The 19,964-nt window shown below is 51.2% G+C and overlaps 1 protein-coding gene across 1 annotated transcript in view; it reads right to left on the bottom strand.

Annotated features, from left to right (window-relative positions):
• Positions 1-690: 690 nt before the first annotated feature.
• The window catches only part of ZC3H18 (zinc finger CCCH-type containing 18), a 37,954-nt gene continuing 18,680 nt past the window's right edge, over positions 691-19,964 (bottom strand). The window contains exons 10-19 of the mRNA XM_032230707.1: positions 12,619-12,828; positions 12,203-12,328; positions 9,777-9,878; positions 8,914-9,057; positions 8,157-8,300; positions 7,768-7,928; positions 6,239-6,429; positions 5,691-5,784; positions 3,236-3,332; positions 691-1,655 (exon numbers count right to left, since the gene is read on the bottom strand). Of these exons, the coding sequence (XP_032086598.1) occupies positions 1,451-1,655; positions 3,236-3,332; positions 5,691-5,784; positions 6,239-6,429; positions 7,768-7,928; positions 8,157-8,300; positions 8,914-9,057; positions 9,777-9,878; positions 12,203-12,328; positions 12,619-12,828 (1,474 nt within the window). The 3' untranslated portion in view covers positions 691-1,450. The remainder of the gene's footprint in view (positions 1,656-3,235; positions 3,333-5,690; positions 5,785-6,238; positions 6,430-7,767; positions 7,929-8,156; positions 8,301-8,913; positions 9,058-9,776; positions 9,879-12,202; positions 12,329-12,618; positions 12,829-19,964) is intronic.

Genomic DNA, 19,964 nt, shown 5'->3' with positions numbered 1-19,964 from the left:
TCCAGCTGTCTGTAGGGGAACACTGGCAAAAACCAGTTTAGAGACGCTCCGGCTGGGATTCGCATGACACATGTGCTTGTGACGTCAGGTCATTGTGTCCCGCTAAGCTCACGTGGGCCACAATTACGTTGTTAAGCCACCACTGAGAGAGAGCATTTTACAGAGCTAAAGAGATGCTATCTCACCCAAGTGGATTCCAAGACCTCTTTAAACAGGAATTCCAGAAGCCCCTTCCTTACTAATTTGGCTTTCCTTTCTGGAATTCCAAAACCAAAATAGAGGCATCAACCGGAGGGAGAGGCAACGGATTAAGATGAAAATCCAGATTTTCCCCAAATTTAAAAAACACCAGCTAAGGGCACCCAAATCTCAATGGGACTTTTAAGTATAGACTTTGATGTTGAGGTGTATTTTCTGATCGCCTATAAAGGCAGGAAGTAATTAAAATCCCCCCGGAAGAAAGAGCTGAAAAGAATTCCAAAATCAGAAGACCCCGCAACGCTCAGTTGCCAATTAGACAGAAATTAAGATTACATGAACTTTATTTTTTTAAAATCTGTTCCGGAAAGACTTTTAAGGGGCTGGCTGAAAAACAAAACCCCATCAAATACCCTTCTAGACTCTCTCCCGTTTGAATTGCCCCCAACCCAATCTGGTACCCCAAGACACAACAAGATCAAAGAAAGAAGATGTTTATCAAAATACTTTATTTTCAGCATAACCCCTCAAAAAAAGGAAAAAAAAAAAGAAAAAAAAATCCTCCCTCCTTATTAGACATACATCCTGACGATATCTTTTGTTTTTTTCCTCTCCTCTGGTTTTAAATCAACTAAAACAATCTTTTGGTTAAAATAAAGGAGACATGGAATTTTCTCATCACGGGTCTCTATGCAGCTGGGGGTGGGAGGGGGGGAAGGACGGGGAGAGGGGGCGGAGTGGAGAGCGTCCGCTGGTGACGGCCTTTGAGGGCTCTCTCCTTACACGTGCGCGGAAGGGCACGGCTGACGACACCCGACACGTAGCGCTGGCTAACTAGGGGGTTGCAACTCATAGCTAGCAAAGAGGTGGGTGGGGGAGGAGGAGGAGGAGGAGGAAGAGGAGGAGGAAGAGGAGGAGGAAGAGATGGCATCGGACAAGGCTGCGGTGAAGAGCCCATGAGGACCAGGAACACGACCGCGGCGAACACTTGTGCCCGAGGCCAGCAGCACCTGGGTGAGAGAGGCAATCCGGGAGTGGGGGGAGGAGAAGGGGACCCTCTCTCACACAGGAACTGGGCACGGGTGGATTCCAGCTGACAAAAATTATCCAATTTGTTGTTGTTTTTTGTTTTTAAAAAAAGGACCACAGCCAAAATGAAACAGAACTGCAAAATCCGACGTGGCTGTTTTGTACGCTATGTATAAAACCACAGGCGCAGAGTCTCTTAATCTGGGCTGGACCCAACGCTCCACTATACTTTCCCGGGGATCTTGGCCCGCTTCCGAGCGATGGCGTCTTCCACGGCCTTCAGCTGCTTCAGGAGCTCCTCCCTTCGCGACAACGTGCTGGACTTGCCCGATTTGGCGGGGGCAGCTGGAGGGGCTGGCTCAGCCGCTTTGCCTGGGATGCTCGTGACCTTGCTGGAGCTCTTCGACGGAGGGGAGAGTGGGCGCTTCCTGAAAGAGAGCAAAGGCAGCCTTTGGGGCCGGTGGGGGAGAGGCAGGGAGGGTGGGGTGGGGGGGAGAACCAGAGGGCCCGTCATTCTGTAAAGCTGCACCAGCGAGCAGGTCCTGCCGAAGGAGTGGTGGACTTTAGAACCACAGAGTGGGAAGGGACTGCAGTGGCCCCCTACCCTCTACTCCACCTTTCTTAAAGTTGAACTTCAACTCCCAGAATTCCCTAGCCGGCCATTCTTAAAGGCGGACATCTTAATCCCTCCAAGGTTGGGGAACACTGATCCAGCCCCTCCCTCTCCACGTGTGGGAAAAGCAACTCAACTGCCCCTTCGAGAGTCGGAGGGGGAAAAGGGGCCTGGCGGAAGGCTCAGGAAGTCAAACCCAGAGGATCGACAGAGCCTGGAGCCTGCAGCCCTGCGGCGTCCCTGGCCAGCGGGCAGCAAAACTGCTGGAAACAGTTTGCTTCAACTGACCTGGTCGTGGCTCGATTAACCAACGGAGGCTCCAGGTAACTGTGACTAATGCAAGGGAATGTCACCCATTCAGACATTTTCTTCACCTGACACACTATGTCGCAATGGCTTAGCACGAAGCAACTAAACCGGGGACACAACCGGCCCCTGACTAGGCTGAGGCTCAGAAACGCCACGGCTGCTCCAGGCGGGGCTTCAATAGGCTGCTCAGCGGCTGCCAGGGAAAGGAGGGAGCTCAGGTGGTCCTCCGGTAATGACGCTGTGATGGCCTCGGAAATAGTGACTTGCGAGCCGTCGGTTATGACCATCGCACCAGCGCCAGCGCAATCGTGTGATCACGTCGTGGGTGCTTGGCAACCGGCTCACAAGGGCGGCAGCCTTTTGCAGTCACACAGTTGTGACTTGTGACCTTCCCAGCCGACCTCTGACCAGCCAAGCCAGTGGCGCTCGTAACAACCACATTATTTACTTAACGACTGCGATAAAAAAATAAAGATTGTAAGATCAGGCCTGGTCGCACCATGGCTTGCTTAAGGACTGAAAGCCCGGTCCTCAGTGTGGTGCCAAGGGCTGTTGGTAAAGAGAGGCAAGCCCTGATTTGGGCTTTTGGCAGAAGAGGGGAAAAGGGCATTTCCTTATCAAACTAACCTTGGTGGGTTTGGGCATCCCAGGGAAACTTCCACCCAATGAAAGGGGTCAGAGAGGGGGCGAGGAAGACTCTTCAATGCCCCAAGTCATCGGCTGCTCCCTTTGCAACTAGGAATAATCTTCCCCAGAGGAGGAAACCTCGCCCGTCTCTCTTTCACGGGGCCACTAAGAACCCCCTCCGGCCAGCAGGGCCGAAATCCCGTTGCCCCCTGGAGCTGCTTCAGGCCCTCCCCAGCACCCTGAAGTGGGACAGTGGCATCCTGGGGGATTCCCCCCCGAAGGAAGGCCCAGGAGGCTTTCCGGCCGGGCTCCTTCTCGGTCTGGACAAAGCTCCCGGCCGGCCGCAGAGAGGAGCAGACGCTCTTTGTCCCTTTGGGACCAGGTCTGGGAGACCCTGGCCAGGCAGCCCCCGTGGAGCCTGTGGGGCAACCTGGGCTGAGGAGACGGAGCGGAACTCACTTGTCAGCCTGCGCTGGGGAGGGCTTTGGGTTGGGCCCCCGCTGACGGTCCTGTTTAGGAGAGGAGAGCCTTCCGGCGAGTTTCCTGTCGCGAATACCTGAGTGGAAAGAAAAATTAGCCAAGGGGCCTGGGGCTGACGCCGACCCTTCGAGGTAGACCAGGCTAGGAAACCGAAACCATCCAAGCCGAGATTGCTTTTCCCGTAGGGTTAGGAGTCCCAGATCCCCTCCCTTTGGTCTTTGTGAGAACTAGGGAGGGTCTTGGCCACGACGCTTTCCCAGGTTACAATTCTGGCTCCCGACTCCGGTTTCTTTTATCTGACTGGCCCCCTGGTAGCGGCTTTTCCTCCAGTTTCTCAAGGTCGTTCCTTCTACCCATTGTAGGGTATATGTATATTGCTGGTCTTTGATCGTAATAAAGATCTTACTTACTTCTACCCATTGCCTCTCTGGAGGAACTGGCTGAGGCAAAGGCATATTGACATAAACAGAATGACCAGCTGGCACTTGGGCACAGGTGGGGCTTTTAGGGGCATCAGCAGGAGGGCAAGAGGGAACGGGGAGGAAACCCAGAAAGGAGACAAATCCAGGCTAACAGCAGAGGCCAGGGGTAGAGAAGAAGCTGAGTTCAATGCAGAGATGTTATTAACTTCTTTTTTTTATTTCCTTTGTCTCAATATATTTTAGACTGTATTTGTTAAAAACCTATACCGTTTACGGGCTCTGGGAAGTCGGGGGGGGGAAGGGGGGTGGGGTGTTAGGGGGGATATAGTATGTGTTAGATTTTAAAATAACGCGACTGCACTTGTATGCTGTTGCTCTTTAATTTCACTGTAAAAATAGGACAAGCTGAATATATTAACAGATAGTAGAAATACACCGAAGGGGGGAGTAGAGGGAAAGAAGAAAGAGGGGTAGAGAGGGTGGGAGAGAGGATGGGAGGGAGGGAGAGAAGGAAGGGAGGGAGTGTATTGGGAGAGAGGTGTGGTAGAGGGGGAGGGGAAGTAGGGTAGAGGGGAATGATGGAGGGAAGAAGGAAAGTTGGAGGGGGGCGAAAGAAAGGGTGTATGGAGGGTCGAAGAGGTACATTGGGTTTCTATTTTGGGGGGTATTGTTGACAAGAGGAATGGCTGTGTTTATTGTTTAATGTTATATGGCCCCGGTTCTGCACAGTATATATGTGATTGTACGAAAATGAAAATGGAAAATAAAAACACATTTACAGAAGAAAAAAAAATTAAATTAAAAAAAAAAAACAAGAAAAAAATAAATAAATAAAAAAATAAAAAAAATATCTTGTAGTGGCTTAAATGCCAGCCGCACTTGAGCTACGTTCTTAGCAGTCTTTACAACAACTCTGTAAGGTAGGCCATCAATCCTATCTCACAGGGAGAGAGGGAGGCCGAAACTGAGAGAGAGAGAGGGAGAGAGAGGGAGAGGGAGAGAGGGAACAAGCCCAGAGTTCAAGGCAGAGGTGTGATGTGCACTGGGGATTTTCCATTCCCACTCTTTTTAGATTTACACAACACATTTCTCAGGTGGCAAGATCAGCCAAAGGAATGTGGCACCGCGCTTGGCACTCGGGAGGAAAGCCTCCGCTTTAGCAACAGGGCTCGGGGCCAAGCCGGTGCCTGAGGTGGCATGAGCAACAGCGGGTGCCGAGTGCTGCCAGGCAAGCCGGCTGATCCTCTAACACGAGGGCATCGTCCCCCTGGGAGAGATCTGCAGCTGAGCTGACTTGGGCTGCACCCGGCCTGCTTTTGGGATGACAAAATGATGGGCCTCCTGAACAGCCAGACGGGCAGCCTGGAGCTCTCAAGACGACGAGGCATCAACGCCCCCCCCTCCCCCGGCTTCTCTTGCTTCACCCGCTTGCAAGCGGATGGCTGCAGACAAAGGCTTGCACTTCCTTTCACACACACACACACACACCCTTTTTCCGACTCCAGATTTCTGCCCTGAGCACAATGCAGCTGGTTCACAGTGCAGCTAGAAGAGCAGCTGGACAGCAAACAGAAGGCACGCTGCTACAAGGAAGGAAGGAAGGAAGGAAGGAAGAAAGGAAGGAAGAAAGGAAGGAAGGAAGGAAGGAAGGAAGGAAAAGGAACGAAGGAAGGAAGGAAGGAAGGAGGGAGGGAGGGAGGGAGGAAAAGGAAGGAAGGCAGGAAGGAAAAGGAAGGCAGGAAGGATAAGGAAGAAAGGAAGGAAGGAAAAGGAAGGAAAAGGAAGGAAGGCAGGAAGGAAGGAAAGAAGGCAGCAAGGAAGGAAGGATAAGGAAGAAAGGAAGGAAGGAAAAGGAAGGAAGGAAGGAAAAGGAACGCAGGAAGGAAGGAAAAGGAAGGAAAAGGAAGGAAGGAAGGAAGGAAGGGGGAAGGAAGGAAGGGGGGAAGGAAGGAAGGGGGGAAGGAAGGAAGGGAGGGAGGGTTGTCCTGAAACCTGCAACCGAGTTGCCTCACCTGGAGACAGGTTGATCCTCTTGGTGGGGGGAGAAGCCTGCCGGTCCTTGTCGGAGGGCTCGTACCTCTTCCGGCTGCTGTTTTTGTCAGCTGCCTGAAAGCAGGAGAGGAGGGATCAGGGCCCTGAGGAGGCGGTGGGGAAAGGGATGGGGACAAAGCCCTTGCTTGCTCTGGAGGTGCCCACCCCCCTTGCCCACTGCGGCCTCCCCGAGAGAGACCCACTACGCTTAACTCCAACTTTGGGCCGTGAAGGGAGCAGATGCCACTCAACGCAGGAGGCTGCCTTTGATGTACAAGTCCGTCATATCAGGAGGAACCCCCCCCCCCAATGGAAGGAGCAAACTCTGAGGGCCTGAGTGGGTCAGAGACCCCTCCGCCCTCTTCCTGCCTTGCCCACCTCTGGGCAGAGGCTGAGCCCTTAGAGACCCCCAAGGGGTTCCCGGACAGACCTCGGCCGGGTCCCGGTTTCCCTTCAGAGGATTTTCCACAGATGCCCTCCCTCCCCCCCACCTGGAGGAGGAGGAGGAGGGGAGAATCTGGGCCCTTACCTTGTTTAAAAGGGTGAGCTTGATTTCCTTGTGGGCACTGAAGCCAGCAGGCTGGGCCTGGGGGGGCGGGTGAGGGGCGGGAGGCTGCTGAGACTTCCCCCCTGAGGCTGGCTTGGCGGATTTGGCCGGCTGCGCTGGGACGTCCCGCTTCCGTTTCTCCTCCTTCGGGCCGCTCTCTTTCTTGGCCTTTCCTGCGAGGAAGGCAGGGGGGGGGTTCAGGGCCAGGCAGCAGGTGGCACCCCTGGAGAGGCTCCGGTGCATCCTCTGCATCCCTGACTCGCCCAGAGGGAGCCTGGCCTACCCCACAGGCAGGGGCTTCGGCCGCAGGGCCCCGTGGGGCAGTTTCCTTTCCTATAAAAGTTATCCTAACATTTTAAACCAGGGGGTGGATGGAATTGCTGGCCTTTCCTTGTGTTTGAATTGGGGGAACTGATCTGCACCTAGGAGATCTCTTGGGAACTTCCTCCCCCAAAGGCCTCAGACAGCCTCCCCCTCCCCTGTTTGTTTTTAGAGCTTCGTTATTTTTCAATTAGAAAAATAAACGCCCCATCTTTCCTTCTGCCGCGGGTCGTCTGGGTACAAACATCTCTGTGCCACACCGTTCCTCTTTTGCCACGTCTTTCAGGCTCACATTAACATTATTTCCCTAGGTTTAGTGTTATAATATATTGAGCACTGAAACGTTATAAAACTCTCCATTTTTCTCCTTAATATCTTCCAGTGATGATGTCGTATCAACATTAAGCATCTTTTATTCTCGTCATGCACAGACCAAAAATCTTATTTTCATCTTATTTATATCTTTCTCTATCTTCCTCCCTCCATCTTGATTGCCCAGGGCTGGGTCCACGGCCTTTGCAGGCGAGAGACAGGCGGCTTTCCCAACACCGGGGGTATCTCCTGGGCCCTTCCGGCCATGGGGTGAAGGAGGTGATCCAGCCAAGGCCCCTTCAGGAGGAAGAAGCCTCCATAAGGGTCATCCGTGGACCACTGGCTGCTGGTCAGTTTTGCAAATAAATAGCAATAGCAGTTAGACTTATATACCGCTTCATAGGGTTTTCAGCCCCCTCTAAGCGGTTTACAGAGTCAGCATATTGCCCCCAACAACAATCCGGGTCCTCATTTCACCCACCTCGGAAGGATGGAAGGCTGAGTCAACCCTGAGCCGGTGAGATTTGAACAGCCGAACTGCAGATAACAGTCAGCTGAAGTGGCTGCAGTACAGCACTCTAGCAATAGCAATAGCAGTTAGACTTATATACCGCTTCATAGGGCTTTCAGCCCTCTCTAAGCGGTTTACAGAGTCAGCATATCGCCCCCAACAACAATCCAGGTCCTCATTTCACCCACCTCGGAAGGATGGAAGGCTGAGTCAACCTTGAGCTGGTGAGATTTGAACAGCCGAACTGCAGAACTGCAGTCAGCTGAAGTAGCCTGCAGTGCTGCATTTAACCACTGCGCCACCTCGGCTCCTTATAAAGGGGTGGTGGTGGTGGTGGACCCTGGGGAGGGACCTGGGGAGGCCGTACCTCTTTCTTTCTTCTGCTGGGCTGGGGTCGGGGACCGGGAGCTAGCCGAAGAAACCGGGCTGGCCAGATCCGCATACATGTCTTCTGAGTCGGCGCTCCGGATGGAGCTGCTGCTGGAGGAGGCACTGGAGGCAGACGAGACGCTGCTGACGCTCAGAGACCTGGGGCGGCCGGGAGAAGAGAGGAGAAGAGGGCAGAGACCGTTAACGGCCCCTTCCTCCTCTCAAGGGCACGGAGAGCTTCACGCAACATGCAGCAAAGGGCCCGCCCTCTTCTGACCCAACCCGACCGCCCTGGGGGAACCCAGCGGAGACGGAGGGGTTCGAGGGCGAGAGCCTCCAAACCCCCAAGCGGGGTTGACTGGCGCGTCCCAACTCCAAGCCTCTTACCTGGATTTCCTGGACCCGGATGGGGACGGGGAGAGCGAGGCCGAGGAGGACCGGGACCGAGAGTGGGAGAGGGACCGAGACAAGGATCTGGAACCGCTGGAACCACTGTAGCTGCTGCCGCTGCCGCTGCAACTGACGGCCCGCCTGCAGCCGAGAGAATCCCCATTTCAGCTCCCGCGGGTGGACACGAGGGACACGCCCTTCCAGGCCCTTGGGCACAAGCGGACAGCTGACCAGCCCAGCCAGAGGAGGCACCGACACGCTCTTCCAATGCAAGCTTCCCAAAGGGTCTTTCACGAATCCCACCACTTAGGAGGGGGGGGGGCGTTTGCAGCCTCGCAGAGCAAATGGAAAGGAGGTTTCAAGTGGGGGTCTCCAACCTTGGCAGCTTCAACTCCTTGTTGAAGCTTTGCTGGCTGAGGAATTCTGGGAGTTGAAGTCCACAAGTCCTACAGTTGCCAAGGTCGGAGACACCCCCCCCCCCCTGCTTTAAAGGACTCCTAAGGAGGGCAGTGGGGAAAACCAACCTCCATCGGGGTCCTTCCTTTAAAAGACTTTTGCTGATGAGAGATGAGGGCTAACTGACCCTCTGGCTCCAACTGGGCCAGGAACAAGCCCACCTTGCTCCCGAGACCCCCTGCGGAGCCCCAAAGCCCACGTCTCCTTCTGTGAAGCAGCCGCAGGAGCCTCCGTCCTTCCAACAAGGCCATTGGAGGACCTGCCCACTGGAGCCCCCCCTCCAGAACGTCCCCCCTACCTCCTGGGAGGTGTCCTCGTTTGCCGCTCCTTCCGTCTTGCCTCCCTGTTGTCCCCTGGTTTGGCTGGCTCTGGGGCAGAGGGGGCAACTTTTGCCACCGGTGGGGGTGCTGGTGGGGCAGGTAGTTTCTTCACAATCTTTTCACTGCAGAGAATTTGCAGAGAGAGAGAGAAATTGGGTGAGAAAACCCAAAATTTAGTGACCAAGGTTAAAACAGATACGTTGCCATCTCTGTTAACCTTTATCCGACTTCTTTCTGGTATACGGACTGAAGCAACCTGCCCTATAAGGAAGACAAATATACTGTAGAGGGATCTGGAAAATCTGTTGTTTTATGAACTACAACAGGAAATGTTGGTCCTTGAAACTGCCAAATAAAATTTAGGTGGCACCCCAAAAACCGGAAGAAAGAAAAAAAAAACAGTGCAATGGATGATTAAAAAAATTTGGCCAACCAGATTCAAATCCTTTTAGCCAAATACCCCGTCTTGGACCAAGGACTCTTCATAAGTCCGACAAGACAAGAAGGCTGCTGGGCCACTGTAAGATTTAGGCTGATAACTCTCCCGGAGGGATGAATATGCCTTTCCAAGAGCTAAATATAATTACAACATGAACGCCCAGCCTCATCTCGTTCCTGAAACTGGCACGGAAGGGCACAAGGCTGCATCATTCAGGCTGCCCTCTTGGCCCGTTCCCAAGCTCCAAAATCACATTCCGGAGATGAAATGGGCAGGATTGTATTCTGGGTTCCGAGGAAGGCGTAAGGATTCTGCCGGCTTTATTTCCATCCCGACTGTCCTCGGCGGGGCCTCCCTGGAGAACGGGAAGAGAGCCAGGGCCCGAGGAACCCCCTTCCTTACCCCTTTCCAGCCAGGACTGCAGATTCCCCTTTGACTTTCGGAGGAGGCTTGTGTGGAGATGGCGTGGGAGAAGGAGACGGCGAAGAGGAGAAGGACTGCGACCTGCAGAGACGGGAAAGGCAAGGGGGTTAGCTATCTCGATATCCACAGGAGGCTCCTTGACTGGGAGGGCTCCGTGGGGGGGGGGGAGTTTCAGCCGAGTTGGCCAACTGAATTAAATCCACAGCATGAAAGGGAGAGCAGTAGGTTGGATGCTTAAGATGTTTTGTAAAATAAGAGATGAAAAAAATGGTTATGGAAGAGTGAGAAACATTTTGCATAAGCAAACCAGGATTCATGTTTACAATTTTGGAATGTTAGGTAAGGTGAGTTCACGGTTCACCGAGAATTCTCTGTTTTGACTGGCGGGTGGGAGAGGTGGACGGCTTACATTACCCTTCTGTACAAAGAGCAGAGCAGAAGTAAAGCGAGTGAACAGCAGGTACAGGAGAGAATTTGCAGCTCAGAGTTGAAACGAATCCTTGGCGGCTTTTATGTTTGATTACTCAAATGACGCCTGGCAGAATATCGGCTTCTGGGCCGACAACTGAACGATGGTCCTTGGACTGGTCTGCCAATGCTTGGTGCTTCTCTTGCAGGGGATCTCCCCGAAAACTCATCTAGAACAGTGTTTCTCAACCTTGGCCACTTGAAGATGTCTGGACTTCAACTCCCAGAATTCCCCAGCTGGGGAATTCTGGGAGTTGAAGTCCGGACATCTTCAAGTGGCCAAGGTTGAGAAACACTGATCTAGAAGATCAGTTAAATCCTCGTTGTTGGAGAGAGGTGCCACGAATCCACGAAAACCCCTCCTCTGGATTCCCCAGCTGCACGTCAGAGCAAGCCAACCAGAAATCCCCTGGGCAAACTCTGATTTCCTTTTAAAACAATCAACCCATCCATTACTCAAGTGGTTTGGGAGTCGCCCAGAGACACACACTGTGGTCTGCATGTTCACCGCGGTTGAGGTGTGCGACACCACCGTGCTTAGGAACTTACAGGAGGGAAGTCAGGAGGACCAACTCTCCACTTTCATCGTGCCTTGCGTGCCAATGAGGACAGACACGGAGGAATCGGCTCTTGAAGGGCAGGCAGGAAGTTACTGAATATGTGGGTGGCACATCCCAGAAGAGGCGAAACCAAGGGACACACCTCAAAAGTTTCCAGTAATCAGGGGTGGTGCTGCTACCTGGATGCCTGCGCCACGAGCCCTCCTGCCTTAATCCCACTGCGAATGCCGCCCTTTGCCAGCAAGGGGGACAGAGAGTAGGAAAAGGACGGGGAATTTGGGAAAATGGACGGATTTTCACCCTGCATTCCTACCCAAGGAACCATTTACAATAGGGTGCCACTGTTAGCTTAGATATAGCTGGGCGCTGCCCTGTTTGGGACCATAACATGGAGTGGAGGGGGGAGAGGGGTTCTCTTCTCTGCGGGATCCAGGCGGCTGCATGCCCCTCATGGTGCAGAGACCCCCGCCCAGCCTCGCCATTTGAGAACCGTCTCCCCCCCCCCCCCCCCCCCCCATTCTTGGCAGGAGCAAAGAAATCTGCGCTTGGGCCAAAGGGAGACAATTCAAACCTTCGAGTTGCTGGAGAAAAATTCCATAGAATCGGAGGAGGAGTGGATTGAGATTGGGGGGGGGGGAGGGGGAGAGTAAGTGACAGCTGAAAGCATCACCGGATTTGATGACGGTCATGAGACTCCATAAACAATCTGTGCAATTCAACAACTCAACCTGCTATTTCACGCGGGTCACAGGACTGTCATCGTTCGTTTACTCAACCGTTTCGTCACTTTGTTGTGATAAAAAAAATGGGTGTCGGGTTAAACCCGAGGATTTCATCACCTTTTATCACCTACAGGTGCAGCTGCAAATGCCAACACATAAACCCGGCTGGCACTGTGCCCGCTGGGAAATTTCCTCAATTTCTAAGCCATAAGGCCCTGGAATGGGCTTCTTCGGAGGCGGGAATCTTCCCCGCCAACCTGTTCTGGCCTTCGAGAAGCGGCCCGGAGCTCAAAGCCTGGACGAGAGATCCAAACACCCTACAGAAACTACAACAGGATTCAGGGTTTGGGCCTTTCAGAGATCCTTGCTCACATTCCTGGTCACATCTAGACAATTCGAGGGAGATTGGCGGCTAAGAAATATGAAATACCAATAAAGTAACTAAACTGACGTATTTCTTTTCTTTACTATGTTCTTAACTATGAATTCTTTGTTCAGGATTTCATGGCTCCCATGATGTACTGGTGACCTTTAGGTGGGGCTTAGGACACTCGGATGTTCACTACTCTTAGTTGTGACGGCCTGTAAACGGGAGGAGCGACCCCAGGACTCCTGCACTGCCCTGGTGACTGCTGAGGGGGGGGAGAAGCCATACCTGGACCGGCTGCCTGAGAAGGAGCTGTGCCTGGAAGAGCGACTAGTGTAGGAGCTGTAGGACGACGATCTGGAACGTGATCGCGAAGAACCTGATCCAGAGTAGGAGGAGGAGCGGGAGGATGACCTGGAAGGGGAAGGAAGAGGGAATTGAGCACCCGGAAGATCTCCCACAGACCTCCCGGCTTCCTGTCCTCGTTTCACGCAGAGGCACGGCCCGCCTCCCCTTCTCTTTCCTCCAGAGACCGTTTTCAGATCCCGCCAGAGGGAGGGACCGGGGCCTTCCTCTCCTTCTTTCTAAAAGCTACCTTTTGAAGGGACATCGGCCGTCTCCCTGCGTAGAACGGGACAGCACTGCAGTCTCTCTTTGCAAGAGGCCGCCCGGGAGAAACAGCCGGGGATCCTCCAGCTTTATACCTTGAAGAACCTGAGCCGGAAGCCGACGAAGCCGAGGCTTTCCGGCGCCTCCTCGCGTGGCTGGGGGAAGCGGACATGCCGTGCTTCTTTTTGGGCGATTTTGATCGGCGCCAAGGGTCCTTCCACTCATCCGCTCTCTTGGAATGAGAAGGAGTGGTTGTTGTTGTTGTTGTTGCCTCCTTCTCCTTCTTCAATGGCTCAGGCTGACGGCTGGAAGACGGACCGAAAAGATAATTAGAAGGGGGGGGGCAGCTTGCTCTGGACCTTCCAGTGGCACAACTGACCTCTTTTTCTTTTAAAGGGTTAAGGTTTGTTAAGGTTTTTTTTTTTTTACACACAGTTTTCCAAATAGAATTTTCCTTCTCTCCTTCCCTCCTCCCCTCCTTCCTTCCCTCTTTTCTTCTCTCCTTCTCTCCTTCCTTTCCCCCTTCCTTTCCTCCTTCCTTCCCCCCTTCCTTCTCTCCTACATTCCCTCCTTCCTTCTCTCCTTCCTTCTCTCCTTCCTTCCCCCCTTTCTTCTCTTTCTTCTCTCCTTCCTTCCTTCCTCCTCTCCTTTCCCTTCCAAATAGAATTTTAAGTGGCTTATCAGCAGAAAAAAAAAGGGATAATGCAGAGTATATAAAAACAGCAGCCATGAACCTTAAAAGATAGCAAATATAAAAAGAACTAAAAAGCAACAATTCCTTGAAAGCAGAATAATTAAAAACTCTTGAGATAGAAGTCACTTTAGCAGACATGATAAAGGGTGAGTGGAGACCAGGGGAAACTCCACAGAAGCTGGAAGCTTAAAGTTAGGGGCCGCCAGCTGCAAATCCCTGGAAAGCAACAGGAGAAATCTGCAGCGAAAGACAGGTGTCTTCTGCTTCCCAGGGCCCTTTTTTAAAAATTACTCTCCAGGCGAACCCCAGGGGACAAATCCTTTATTATTTAATCGATTCTTTAGAAACCTCCTTCTATGCCCTGGCTTTCGTTGAAAGGAAAAAGACGGTGGCCCGTGGCATCATCCGAAAGACCAGGAATGAAAGGAAAGGGAGTTTTGCCAACAAGAAAGAACTTCTGTAAATGGAGAACTCGGGGGAAACCCAACATCCGTTTCGCTTCTGGCCAGGCTATTCCCTGACTTTGCCAAACCCCCCCACCCCCCGTATGGAGGAGAAAGAGGTTTGGTCCCAAGCCTTCTGTCCCTCCCTTGGCCCATTTCTCTGTGTCCGAAATAGGAATATTTACAGAACGGCCTCTACTGAAGCAAGGAATCTTATGGGGACGAGTGTTGGTTTTGTAATTTTCCTGCCCCAGCAGCAGTTCCACCGCCAGGTAAGTCTGGATTTCGGACTGCGACCTCAGAATTGGCATTCTGCAAGCCCCCCCCCCCCCCGTCATCCTCTGAGAGACCGCCTACTGCCAATCACCTCCACTCGACCAATTAGATCCCATCGATTAGGCCTCCTCCGAGTCCCATCCGCCGGCCAATGCCGACTGGCCACCACGCGGAGGAGAGCCTTCTCGGTGGCAGCTCCGACCCTGTGGAACGATCTCCCCGTGGAGCTTCGTACCCTCACCACCCTCCAGACCTTCCGCACAGCCCTCGGAATCTGGCTATCCCGTCAGGCCTGGGGCTAAAGATTGTAACCCGCCCGAATGGTATGAATGTTGCGTTTTAATTATGTATTGTCTTATATGTTAAAAGTCTGTTTCCCCCCCCCCTTTCCTTTTGGATTGTGAGCCGCCCTGAGTCCCCCCAGGGAAAAGGGCGGCATATAAATAAACTACTCATACTCATACTCTGGTGGGTCTCCGCTAAAGTCATTTTTATAGAAATTTGGAAAGCTGCAAGGATAGCAGGGAGGTTCCAGGAACTCTTACAGGGGGTTTCTTTGATGCCTTGTCTTCAGGACCCCACAATTCTCCTTTCCTAATCCCCAACCCCTTGCTTAACTCAGAACGGGGCCCTGGTTTGTGGCACCAACATTCTCCAGCCAGGATTCTTAAGATTCTAACTCGGGATTCTTTACATTTTTAGCAATTCACCTGTAATCTCAAAATAGCTGGCTGTTCAAGGCGAGAAAAATATGCCCGTGGACACATTCTTCAACCTCCCGACCTGGCCGGGCGTTTTTTTCAGCAAGAACATTTCTGCTGAAAGAAGGAAGAGGATGCTTTTGGTTCAGCGGGAAAGCCAGAAGAGACCTCTGGAGCTGTGCCAGGGGAATAGAGTCAGGGGGAGAAAAATCCCATCCAAGGGCTTCCATGCAAATGACTGCCTGATTCAGACTGGAAAACGCTCTTCCACGCAGAGAAAGCTACTCCCCTCCTCCTTTCCCTTCGTAAGACATGAGGAAGCCCTTTCACTCCTGGCCTAATCTTATCAGGCACGGAAGCCCAATGACGGCATTTCAATGCAGGAAGACTGAGAGAAGGCGCACTTGCAAAGGCATAGCGCACTCGTAGAAAGGAAGTTAAAGAGAGGAAAAAGAACTAAGCTAGGTGACACAGTGACATCACTGCAAATTTCCCAGGATGGGGGACAGGAAATGAAAGTCTGGAAATGATTGCTCAACAGGGACCCAATTTAAAAGTCTGAATTCAATCTGCACACAAACTTTAAAAAATTTTGCCCTTTGAAAATATCACGGGCAACCTTTAAAACAGATGTTTAAAGGTGCAGGAAGGTGTTTCTAGCCCAAGGAAGGGAAAATCCACAAATGAGCAATAATCTAACACTCTCACCGGGAGAAATCAAACAAAGTTAACAAAAGACACACACACACACACACACACACAAAACAAATAAACTAGCTTTCAAAGTTACAATTCTTCCCCACCCCCCCGCAGGTTTGGGTGGCCACCGGTATCAAAGAAGAAACAGGGCTGGCTTACTCTTGGTCTGATATATTTGGGTGCAACTTGAGATATTTTGCGCATGGCACAAATCAACTTATATGTGAGTTGTTAGTGGAGAGATTATTCAATCCCTCGCGTGTGAAGGAATCTCAGACTGCAGGAAGGGCCTTTATCTATTGTTTTTCATTGTCTCTTGCTATCTATTTGGCTTTGTCCGTTACATAATAGGCAGGTAGGTACATAGATACAGAATCAGATATAGAAATACAGTAGATAGATGATAGATGATAGACAGACTGAGACAGATAGATAGATCATAGACAGATAGTCTAATATTTAATCGAAGGAAATTTAACTTATACTATAGTGGCTTTAACATTATTTTCATAAACACAGAAAACGATGAAGAACGGTTGCAGGAACGGGGAATGTCTAGTTTAATGAAAAGAAGGACTAGGGGAGACATGATAGCAGTCTTCCAATATCTCAGGGGTTGCCCCAAAGAAGAGGGAGTCAAACTATTCTCCAAGGCACCTGAGGGTAGAAAAAAGAAGCAATGGGTGGAAACTAATTGAAAGAAGCAACTTAGAATTAAGGAGAAATTTCCTGACAGTGAGAACAATTAATCAGTGGAACAGAAGTTGCCTCCAGAAGTTGTGAATGCTCCAACACTGGACGTTTTTTAAGATGTTGGATTTCCATTTGTCTGGAACGGTATAGGGTTTCCTGCCTAGGCAGGGAGTTGGACTAGAAGACCTCCAAGGCCCCTTCCAACTCTGATCTTGTATTGTATTACTGCTTTTAAGCATTATCTTTATGAAACGTAACTGATATTAACAAAGACTATTAGTATTAATAAAGGCTGGAGCTCAAAAAATATTGGTGATGTTTCCAACAAATCTCAAATACTCATTACTCTTAGGAATAATTGAAGCTCCCTATGCTATATTTCAAATGACTCGAGGGTGTGTGTGTGCGTTAAAAATTAAAAAGCGGCATTTGCTGGTTCTCCAAACTACTCAAAATTGCCACTACGAGTTCTCCAAACTACTTAAAATTTCCGCTACCGGTTCTCCACACTACTCAAAATTTCTGCTACCGGTTCTCCAGAACCTGTCAGAACCTGCTGGATTTCACCCTTGATTTCAGGCATCTACGGGAGAACCTGATACAAGTCCTTGTGGACCAAGAAAGAGGCTCTTGTTCGTGACTGTGTGATATTTCCTGTGGGTGAGGAAGATTTCTTGGCACGATCCAGGAAAGAAAATAGGACCAGCATCGACCAGCAGATTACTAATCAAGAGGGGACCTCATGACACGGAGGAATCCACAAATTGCAAGCACCCATTCTTGCTAAAGGTTGTGACTCTTTCGTTATGCAAAACACAACTGTGTCATTCCAGTTGCATGATCTTAGCGGGACACTCCCTTCCGGCAGGGAGCCTGACACTTTCTCATTTGCTAAGCTCGGCCTGGGACCAGTGAGTACAGAAACACCAGGAAGATTTGGGTTTCTTCCACGGAAGGAAAGAGCCTCCTCCATAAATTAAAAAAGATTCCTTGGATAAGAGGCTGGCATTAGGAATTCAAGATAAGGGGAAGAGAGAGGGGGGGGGGACTAGGTGGGTGGAGGAGGAAAAGGAAGCTGGTTTCTTTTTATCTCTAATGGATCTACATGGAATTTAAGTCCACATGGAATTTCTTACAGGTGAGTCATACTACTGTGTATTCAATATCATCATCAACCGGCATCTTATGAACTCTCCAGTCACCCAGAACAGGACAAATAAAATCAGCTTTCAGATGCCAGGCAAGATACAGAGGGAGAAATCAAAAGTTAGGCAAAAGCTTTAGAGCGGCTTTTTTGCAGGGATACTAAAAAAAAAACCACCTCACTATTTAAGTCCACAGATGTTAAATTTTTGCCAATTTTGTCTACAAGAGTAGAAGCAAAAACGCCTGCAGCCCTTTGTTCAATCTTGGCGCAGGCGATGATGGGGCCTCTGGCAAACCTTCACCCGGGACCAAACATTCAATGGTCATGCCATCAAGTGGCATGTGCTCTACATGGGGCAGCCCTTGAAGAGTATTCGGCGACTTCAGCTTGTCCAGAATGCAGCCGCGCGAGCGATTGTGGGTGCACCTCGGTTCACCCACGTAACACCTATCCTCCGCGAGCTGCACTGGCTGCCTATTGGTCTCCGGATACGCTTCAAGGCGCTAGTCGTCACTTATAAAGCCCTTCATGGTATTGGACCTGGGTACTTGAGAGACCGCCTGCTGCCAATTACCTCCCACAGACCCATTAGATCCCACAGACTAGGCCTCCTCCGAATTCCATCCGCCGGCCAATGCCGACTGGCCTTCTCTGTGGCTGCTCCGACCCTCTGGAACGAACTCCCCGTGGAGATTCGTACCCTCACCACCCTCCAGGCCTTCCGCAAAGCCCTTAAAACCTGGCTATTCCGACAGGCCTGGGGCTAAAGATTCGCTGCCCCTATTTCGAATGGTATGATTGTTGTGCTTTTTAACTATGTATAGTTTTGTGTTCTTGTTAAATTGTTTGTATCCCCCCCTTCCCTTTTTGAGTTGTGAGCCGCCCTGAGTCCCCTTAGGGAAAAGGGCGGCATACAAATTAAATAAAACTCTAAACTCTAAGTGCCAGAGCTGGGATTTGACTGGAATACAAGCAATCCTCGACTTACAACAGTTCACTTAGGGTCCGTTCAAAGTTACGACAGCACTGAAAAAAAGCGGCACGACCGTTTTTCACCCCTGTAACTGCTGCCGCATCCCCACAGTCATGGGGTCAAGATTCGGAAGCTTGACAACTGACCCGTACTTATGACAGTTGCAGTGTCCCCTGGGGAGGGTGTGTGTGTCCCGTGATCCCCTTTTGCGACCTTCTGGCAAGCGATGGGGAAGCCAGATCCACTTAACAACCGTGCAACTAAATTAACAACGGGAGGGATTCACTTTAACAACTTTGGCCAGAAAGGCGATTGAATGGGGGAACGCTGCTTTAACAAGTGTCTCGCTTAGCAACAGGAATTTGGAGCCCAACTGAACGGTACGTTGTAGGCCGAGGACGACCTGCAATCTGAGATTTGGTTGAAGAAGGCGGCTAACCTGGTTTCTAGAAAACCCAAAATTGACAAACACCTGTATAAAACCAAGTCCTGTGAGTCAGCTGCCCTTTTGAATAGACTCCTCCATAGAGCAGTGTTTCTCAACCTTGGCAACTTGAAGATGTCCGGACTTCAACTCCCAGAATTCCCCAGCCAGCATTCGCTGGCTGGGGAATTCTGGGAGTTGAAGTCCGGACATCTTCAAGTTGCCAAGGTTGAGAAACACTGCCATAGAGGATGAGTGGAACAAAACATAACAGGTATAATTAGGGGGGGGGGGGGGAACTGCCTCTGGGCATCGTTCTTCTCTCCTTGTATGCACTTTGGCAAAAATCCTTCAATTCCTGTATTTTTCAGACTATAAGACGCACCGGTGTATAAGACGCACCAAGATTTTAAACAGTTAAGGGGGGAAAAAAAAGGTTTTTTCCTCCCCGGCCCCCAGTAGCACTCCGCAGGCTTCAGCAGGGCTGGGGGAAGGCAAAAACACCTCCGTTTTTGCAAAATATGGACACCCCCCCCCCCCGCAAAAAGGGGGACATTTTTGCCTTCCTCCAGCCCTGCTGAAGCCTGCAGAGTGCTGCTGGGGGAAGGCAAAAACGCCCCATTTTTTTTGCAAAAAATGGGATTTGGGGGGGGGCATGGCTTCAGGAGGCCAAAAATGGCTGTATTCGGTGTATAAGACGCACCAACATTTCCACGTTCTTTTAGGGGGTGAAAAGTTGCGTCTTATACTCCAAAAAAATACGGTAGCAGAGATTATCTTAAAAAAAAAACAACAACAGGAAAGAACAACCTGTGATTAAATAGACCGAATTTCATGATTTTTTTTCTTTTTTTTTAAAAAAACCCAATTTTAGCCTGCTTCCTTTGGCAGTAAATCAATTTGCCAGCGACTGGCAGCCTTCCCATCGGTCTCCCTGCTGTTCTTGCCCTTTCCGTTCCCCCTTTAGTGGCCAGAGAGAAAGGCAGGATTCTTCTCAGTCCATCGAGATGACGTCACGGTGAGCTCCAACACGCCTCTGCACCGGCTACAACTGCCACGCCGCATCATTTGAACTTCCTGGCCCGGATTCTTGCCTCAGAGCTTCGGTTTTTCACAACCAGATACAAGTGACGGAGCAGCCAGGAAAACCCTCGGCTACATCACCACTTTCTGCCAGCTCACCTGGGCAGGTTTGCAGGGGAGCATCAGGCACCAGCTTCACCCAACCACCCTGCCGGGAGCGTGAGAATCCGAGGCCACCGGGTGAAAGGAGAGGTGTAAGGGGGGGTCGAAAAGGGATTTGAGGCGAGGCTTTGCCAGCTCTGCACAATGGGAAACCTGTGCCAGCTTCAGCCCCCACCCGCCCGCCCCCGTGCCAACGGATTCCGAGG

The sequence above is a fragment of the Thamnophis elegans genome, chromosome 14 (genome assembly GCF_009769535.1).
Source record: "Thamnophis elegans isolate rThaEle1 chromosome 14, rThaEle1.pri, whole genome shotgun sequence".
Classification (NCBI taxonomy): Eukaryota; Metazoa; Chordata; class Lepidosauria; order Squamata; family Colubridae; genus Thamnophis; species Thamnophis elegans.
The sequence above is the reverse complement of the archived record's forward strand: the minus strand, read 5'-3'. Positions and strand labels throughout refer to the sequence as shown.